The sequence below is a fragment of the Cavia porcellus genome, unplaced genomic scaffold (genome assembly GCF_034190915.1).
Source record: "Cavia porcellus strain 051 isolate PalLab524CR breed Dunkin Hartley unplaced genomic scaffold, mCavPor4.1 scaffold_17, whole genome shotgun sequence".
Lineage (NCBI taxonomy): Eukaryota > Metazoa > Chordata > Mammalia > Rodentia > Caviidae > Cavia > Cavia porcellus.
The window spans coordinates 51,700,854-51,709,231 of NW_026947500.1; the positions used below are offsets into that span (position 1 = coordinate 51,700,854).

At 39.6% G+C, this 8,378-nt stretch overlaps 1 protein-coding gene across 1 annotated transcript; it reads right to left on the bottom strand.

Annotated features, from left to right (window-relative positions):
• Positions 1–4,595: 4,595 nt before the first annotated feature.
• Positions 4,596–5,522, bottom strand: LOC100732080 (olfactory receptor 5B3-like). Its single transcript, XM_003464304.2, has one exon. The coding sequence runs from the start codon at positions 5,520–5,522 to the stop codon at positions 4,596–4,598; it is 927 nt and encodes a 308-aa protein (XP_003464352.2).
• Between the last annotated feature and the right edge of the window lie 2,856 nt (positions 5,523–8,378).

Here is an 8,378-nt window from a genome sequence, read left to right on the forward strand (position 1 = left end):
CCAAAGCTTCCCCTGGGCATGTTGGAAATCAACTCCCATGCCCTCAGCTCCTGGGACTGAACGGAAGTTGCTGAGCATGGGCAAGTCAGCCCACAGGATCTCCCATGCCACCTCCAGTGTTCCAGGAAGTTGGGATGACTCCTAACCACTGTAGGTGATGTTCCCAAGCTCTCTCTGAGCTACCACTGGTGTGCTGGAACACACCTCGCGTGCTCTCAGCTTCCTGGGTTGAACGAAGGTTGCTGGGTGTGGTCTAGTCAGGCCCATGAAGCCTCCCAAGCCTAGTCCAGTGTTTCAGGAAGCTGGGTGGGCACCTAACCACTGGGAGTGATGGTCTTAAACTCTCCCCAGGCCAGCTAGGATTCTCCTCACATGGCCTCAGCTCCCTGAATTGAAAGAAGGTTGTTTCAACCCCCACAAATTTAAAAAGAGCATCTTTAGTCATTTTTTATGGAGTTATTCAAATAATCAAACCAAGCTTATTGATAATAATTGCTATTGATTGTCTTACTGTGATTATGATTAGTAAAACTAGGAATAGTTATAAAAATTATGTCTCAAAAATGATAGTATGCCTGTTTACTGTTGAGTTTTCATAATGTGCCTGTGAACTGAGCTGGATTCAGATCTCTTCTAATTTTCTCTAATCTCTGTCTACAACTCTCCAGTGAAGGATAGGAGTTGCTCATTCTTAAGGCTTTATAAACTGAAGCTAGACAACTAGACATGGCTTTCAAGAAACAAATCTCATGCCTATGTCACTGTGGACACAGAAGTTTCAGCAAACCATTGATGCCATAACTAGAGACATTCAAACTATGAAATTGTTGACTTCATGCTCTGTACAGTTTTGCAAGATTGCTGGAGCAGAGCTCTGTATCACCACAAGACTCTAGTCCCTCTCACTGTCTGCTCTTTCACTTGGCAGAATAATACTGTAGTTGCAGTTTCCCAATGAATAGCTGCTACTGGCAACTTGATGGAGCCTTGGCTAACAGATCCTCTGGTTCACCTATTGGATAATCCTGGCGACATCCCTGATATACTTCTAGTTGTAATTGTGCAGACACTTCTCATTCTCATTTGTAGAGTTGACACTCTTTGCTTTCATCCAACCCAGGCATGGAATGCTATTCCATGGCTAATCAGATGTCACCAGTTTCCCCAGAGTATTCCAGATTGTTCCTTTGGTTCCCTTAAGCTTGGAATTTTGGTTCCCAGCCATTTTACACATTGGATTAATCATGTTCACGTTGGTTTTCCATTGTATTGTTGCCTTTAAATTCTGTATTTTTTTTCTTGTCCAACTTTTATAGGAACAATACTCTTAATAAAATAATGTTGGTCCAAGACTTTCAAATGATAGCCCATGCCTGCATACTCACACAATGAAACTTAACAAATGAACTCTAGATAGATTTAACTTGAGACACTAGAAGTTGCTCAGATATAGGTGAGAAGGTTTTGACACTGATCTCAACTTAGCAACCACTTCCTTTCAATGTGGGACCACACCATCCAGGGCAGGTCTGCAACAGCACCATAAGATAATCAAAACCTAATCACAACTGGTTGGTGAGCAGTTGGTGAGAAAGTTGCTTGTCCAAAAAATAAAAAGAAGCATGAAAGTTGATAGATTCAGGTTGGACTCATCTGTGTCAAACCCTGGCATTATGGATGTGGGGAAGCAAGAGTAGGATGCGCTCAAATTTTGACTGATATTAAAGTGACATAGGAATGCCCTTTTACTGTACAACTTGAAAGAACTAAATCTTGGGAGCAGCCTATATGTCCACCGTCAGGTGAGTGAGGAAGAAAATTTATTGCTTCTACATGTAGAGTATTACTTTGTTGTAAAGAAGGATAAACCTGAGTCACTTGTAAGACAATAGACATGAGGCCATAATATTAAATGAAATAAATCAGATATATGTTTAAATGCAGTGTGATTTCTCTTGTATGAGAAACCTAAGGTATAAACAAATTAAAAAACAAAATTAAAATGATGAATAGGAAAGAGTTAGATAGACCTTCACTGATGGGAAGGTGACCAAGAGGTGGAGGGGAAGTGGGAGAGAGGGGAAGGAGTATGGGAAGAATTAAGGTGTGTTACACACATGTACCAAGTCCCCACGGTGAATGTAGTTGTTATGTACTGAAAACATGTACTGATAAAAATGAAAAGCTAAAGAGATAATAAGAAATTGCAATGACGGCTAATCCCACAAGGACAGCAAGCAACAAAGGACAGCCATGAGCGTAAGAAGACAGGAGAGCTGACTGGTTATAAAAGAATGTCAGGCAATGTATCACAGCTCCATCCAACAAAACAACATGCTATGTTTTTAAGATTACAAATTTTACTCAGTAATTGCTGGTACCCATGAATTTTCTTTTGCAACGAAGTATTTAGTTTTTGTTTTTCCCAGTGCAATACCAGTCTTTCCCCACCTACCTCTGGACATATTCAAAAGCATCTACTCCATGAATATGTCCTTAATTAAAATTCTGTTTTCTCTATTTTCTCATTTTGTTCCCCAAATAATTAAATGTTCTTTTATCAGAGATTTGTTTCTATGTTTTTCTTAAATGTTAATATTATAATAACAGGTCTCACTCCAGTAATGCATGATTATCTAATTTTTAAATATGTCTTTAATTTTTAAATATTTATATAAATTGTATTTTAAAAATTTATATAAATTATATTTTCATCGTCCTTGATACTTCATATTAAGTGACAATACAAGTTCCAGGAATTATGGTATGGATCTTTGGGTAGGTTATTCTGATTGTCTTAGAGTTATCAAGGGATATTCTTCCCTAGCTTTGGAATTTATCAATTTTGTCAAAAAGAATTCTCAAGTAAAATTATTATTTGAAGCAAGACTGGAAATGGTCCTAATGAGAGAATCATCACCAGGATGACAGAAATGAGTATCAGTGAAATACCATACTATACTACAGATATAGGCACAAGTATCTTGGCACAGTTAAGCACCATTGCACGATTTCTGATGAGGGTGCCTCTAATTGTTCAGAGAAAAATCAGAGATGGATATATATGTGGTGGATGATTTTCTCATGGTAATAGAGTTTCTTGGGGATAGAAATTAAAGATATAAGTTGTGCATTACATAAGCACATGGAATGTATATTTATTACTAATACATATTTTAATGTTTACATTTTAAAGGTCACTTAGAATCACTTAACTGAATCATATTGTCCATGCATAAAAGTAATTTTCCAAATAGAATCACACATTAAAAATTTATATAATCTCGTACTTTCCTTTTGTGACTTACTAATGTCTCTTTAATGTATCACTTGATCCTTAAGGAGAAATCAGATCAAAGTAAAGATTGCAAGAGGATTCACTTAGTGATGAGATTTCCAAGAAATTACAGTGTGTAAAAATGGGGGAGGGCAAGTGAGAATACAGACTGCAAACACTCCAGCCAAGCAGAAAATGTGCTCTTCCGCTCACAATGTCCTACGTATCTGTCTGGAATGTTCATTGCACAAGCGACTTGTTGTAATCGATGGTGGTTCAAAGACTCATTGCAATAGTTCAGCGGGCCTCGAAACTTAATTATCTTACTCACTCATTTATACATAACTACTGAGACCCCACAAAGAAACAGGCATCTACTTCAGTGCTGAGCAGCATCAAACTGATGAAGTTCCTTCACTCTGGGAGTTTAAACTGCAGTCTGAAGTGATAAAAAGAGAGCAAATAAATACACAACAGGCAGATGCTGGTGAGGATTATGAAGAACAACACAGGCTGAAGGGGCAGTGCAGTGGGGAGAGGACAGCACATTTGCATTTCCGTGCAGGTGATCAGGAGGTTAGGGATGGTACATTCACACTGTTTAAGCAGAGGTCTGACTAGAATGAGGGAACCTTCCCTCCTAGAGGGCGCAGCAGGTGTAAGGACAGGAGGCAGGAGTGTGCTGGGTTTGTGAAGAAATATCAAGATCAGTGTGAATGGCATGGTATAGAAGACCACAGGAGGGATGAGAGAGGAGGACACCCAACGCAGTTTAGAATTAATGAATTTAGCCATTGTGAAGTCCTTCCATTTCCTTCCTTTCCAAAAATACTATGATATACTACCTAATAATGTTGTGATTGTCACATTAATATATATTAAATGACTTAATTTTTCCTCCATTTTTATCATACTATGACTATTTGATCCTGTTGAAATGTATGAAGTGAAAATGGCTTGTCAAGCCAGAGGTAGTACTTCATTTAAGATGCTTTCGCTCTGTGTCACCCAACAAAATAGGCTGACACTACACCAATACTATTATTTAAAACTAGGCACCTATTTTTTTTTTCACATTAGAAGAAAAATCCTGAGGGATGGAATAGGGGTGAAAATTCTAAAAAGCTGGAGTTATCACAATCCCTGACTTCAAAATCTGCAGAAAAATTTGAGCTACAAATGCAGCATGACCCTGACATAAAAACTAACACCAGACCCATGGAACAAGATGGAGGACACCAAAATGAAACCTGATGTGGGCAGACAGTCAAGTTTCGACAAAGTGGAAAAGGGCAGACTTGCACAATGAATCATCTTTTCAAAGCTTGGCCCTTCTAACAACCTTTCTGAATGCACTGTTGACCTCCTTGTTCCTCAGGCTGTAGACCATGGGGTTCAGCATGGGGATGACCATGGTGTAGAACACAGAGGTGATTTTGGCTGTATCCATGGAGTGGCTGGAGCTGGGCTGCAGGTACATGAAGATGGCAGTGCCATAGAAGATGGAGACTGCGGTGAGGTGGGAGGCACAGGTGGACAGAGCCTTCTGGTAGCTTGCAGCTGAGCGCATTTTTAATATTGTGATAAATATGAATAAGTAGGACACCAAGATAACTAGAAGGGCAAAGAAGATATTGAAACTGGCCATAAAGATCAGAACCAGTTCATTGACATGCCCATCAGAGCAAGTCAGAGCCATGACTGCCGGAACTTCACAGAAAAAATGATGGACCATGTTAGACACACAGAAGGAGAGACTGAATGTGTCACTTGTGATGACGGAGGTGGTCAGGATACCTCCAAAAGTGCAGCCTGTGACCAGGCAGGCGCACACACTTGTGGTCATGGTGGTGGTGTAATGCAAGGGCTGACACACTGCTGCATAGCGGTCGTAGGCCATGGTGGCCAGGAGGTAATTTTCTACTGTGGCAAAGGCTCCAAAGAAGAAAGCCTGAGCAGTGCAGTCACTGTAGGAAATGATTTGGTTTCCTGTTAGGAGTCTGGCCATGACTGAGGGAGAGACAGTCGAAGAGTAACAAAAGTCCATCAGGGACAGGTTGCCAAGGAAAAAGTACATGGGGCTGTGCAGACGAGAGTCCAGGAGGATGAGCAGGATCATCCCCAGGTTCCCAGTCACAGTGATGGTGTAAATGACCATGACCACAATAAAGAGGGGCACTTGTAGCTCAGGGGCATTGGTTAGTCCCAAGAGGATGAACTCTGTCACTTCTGTCCTGTTCTTCATCACTGTAATTTTAGAATCAGGAGACGCCCTATAGAAAAGGAACATGCCTGAAATGTAGTAACGACTTCAGTGAAGCTGAGATGCTTCTGTATAATGCACATTATGTTACTATGCCAATTATATGTGTTTAAAAATTCTTATGACTAAAGCATGAGCATATTAATTATCTATGGAGCTCTAGACTTGAATGAGAGCTCTTCATGCCACATCTCCATAGTTTTAAGTTTTTATGCATTTGCAAGCTGAGATTTAAAATATTTAATACATTGCTCTACATGATGATTCTGGAATTAATAAAGCAGTCAATTCATTATTCTCTAGACTAGTAAATTCACAGACTTTATGTAGCTAGCATGCCAGGAACTGCCCAGATGACTTTACATCTATATTTTTTGATTTCTCAACAAATTTATGCAATTGGGTAGTTTTACTTTCACTTAGATTATGAGGCACCAGAGATTTGAGGGATATATATTTGCGTTTCTAAGAGTATTAATTGCTGAACTAAGCTTTGGTACCAGACAGAATGGTACCAAGTTTAGGGATCTAAATTAGACTTAAATCAAGTTGCATTTAAGTTTTTTTTGCAATTATTCATTGCCCTCATTATTTTAATCTGAACATCTGGGTTTTCACAGTGAATTAACTGTATATGTAGAGCAGATTTGGTGAGATCTCTGGGGGTCACCAGTGCCTGGCTAATCATGGGGGGACTCTTGATAGGAGGGTGCACCTCAGTTACAGAACTTGCACTCCAAGCAGAGAGGAGCTGCCTGTCAGTTCCACATTTACAACCTAAGAATTACTGGTCCTAAATTAACTTTCCTGAGCCAAGTTTCCTTCATCTATAAAATGAAGCTGGTAGAGGCCTTACCTCAAGGAGTCATTGTGACAGATTGAATGAGATAAGGCAGCAGAAATGGAAAAACGCTGAGTGATTAGTACATGCCACATGCTAGTCATGCTATTACCATGAGGAGGGGATGAAGACCTGCAGGTAGGGTGAGAACAGTAAGATAGCATGCAGGGCTTCAGGTGCAAAGCATTTGTTTGGCTCTGGGACCACTGAGATGTTATGAGACATGCCTCCCACACTCCCAGTAATTCACTTTCTGTTCACGACCTGCCCATCTGACTGGCTACTCTACCTTCTGCACGAGCACCTTCTCCTTTTAATTTCTTCCTTGAAGTCCATATTCGAGCTTCAGTTGAAAGGGAGCTCTTTTATCTCATTGCAGTCACCCCATAGTTGAATCACAGCTCTCAATGGTCAGAAGTTCACAGTTCATGGCTTACCTTGGCCCACATACTTGTTTTATTTGAAGTATTTAAAATTGAGGGGCTGGGGATTTAGCTCAGTGGCTTAAATGCCTGCCTTGCAAGTGGGCAGTCATGAGTTCGATCTTTGGTACTGATAAAAAAAAAATTAAAACTGAAAAATTTTTATTTGAATTGGTGGAAGTATAGGACCAATATTTTAAATCTGTTCATTTAAAAGTATGGCCTTTGGAAATATATCCATCCTTTACTAACTGTAATTCCTTATTAATGTCTTCCTATTTCTTTTTTGGCTTCACTTTACAAATCTAGTTCATGAGGATTTTATGTTTGTCCACCCTAACCTACAGAGCACTTCTAGCATATACAATCTTCTACCATCTATCACAGGAGATTTATATGTGAGTGCATACATGACAGTGTGTTTAGATATCTATTTGTATATAAGCAATGATACTATTTTTTTCTTATTTACCATTAAGTGAATGGTTAATTTGTGAAGATAAGTAATATTCTAAAACTCTGCAAGTAGTTTTAGGAAGACTCAAGATCTTTTGCTAAAATCTATTTTTATCTTAATCAAAATCTTGTACTTTTCAGCTGCATCACTGTGAATACTCATAGGTGCATCAACAATCACGAGCTAAGGGGATTATATATAAAATGCTGAAATGAAGTTCAGATTTTGCTGTCATTAGTAGTCTGAAGAAAGATCCTTTCAGTATGTATCAATCAGGGTTAGAGAAACATACACCACCCCATATACACAAATGTATACAAAATGACAAGATTGGCTTACGATGGTCAGCCATAGAGACGGATGAGAAAATGTGCAGAGGCTGTCTGCCGCTGGAGGCTGTTAAGTTCAGTCCAAGATCTGGAGGTCACTGCAGTGTCCCATGAAAATCTGTATCAGGAGCCAGTGGGTCTGTGACAGAAGGTAAAGAATCTAAGCTTAAAGCCTGAAGAGTCTACACAGGAAGCCTGAAGAGTCTATGCAGGAAGGCATAGAGTCCTGGGCAGAAGGCAGTCTGCAATAGAAGCCAAGAGATGATGTCCAAGCTGAAAGTGAAGACTGGAACTCCTCCGAGCACCAGGAATCAGTCCTTCCTCAGTTCCCTCTAATTGTATGCAGGCAACATGCTCTAGGGCCAGTGTAGCACCCACACCATCTCCTTGCCCTCCTCTTGCACTGGCTCAGGATGTTTAAAAAGTGAGGACTCTAATCCCCTGATAAATTACTTCCTTAAGCTTCTAAACTTTTCAATTTGATACAGTGTATCAATCATGACACACTGTATATTTTGTTCTTCTAAATTCCCAACAAGAAACTGACAAGTTAAGAACAAACAGAATCTACCATTTATTCAGAGCATCACTGGACTTTTTAGGTTAGCACTTTTAGGATGCAGCAAGGTGATCAGCAGGATGTTTATCAAAACTAAACTCCCTCGTGGTGTAGTTTTACTGTTTATATTCCAGATTCTTTTGGTGTTTTGGACAAATTCTCGAAACCTTGATTTCAGTGCTTAAATAAGTCATAGTCTAGTTGTTCCCCTACTTTTTCATGAATTGCAC

Bases quoted from the DNA above. Each gene is read 5' to 3' on its own strand.
- LOC100732080 (XM_003464304.2), bottom strand. From the start codon at position 5,522: ATGAAGAACAGGACAGAAGTGACAGAGTTCATCCTCTTGGGACTAACC.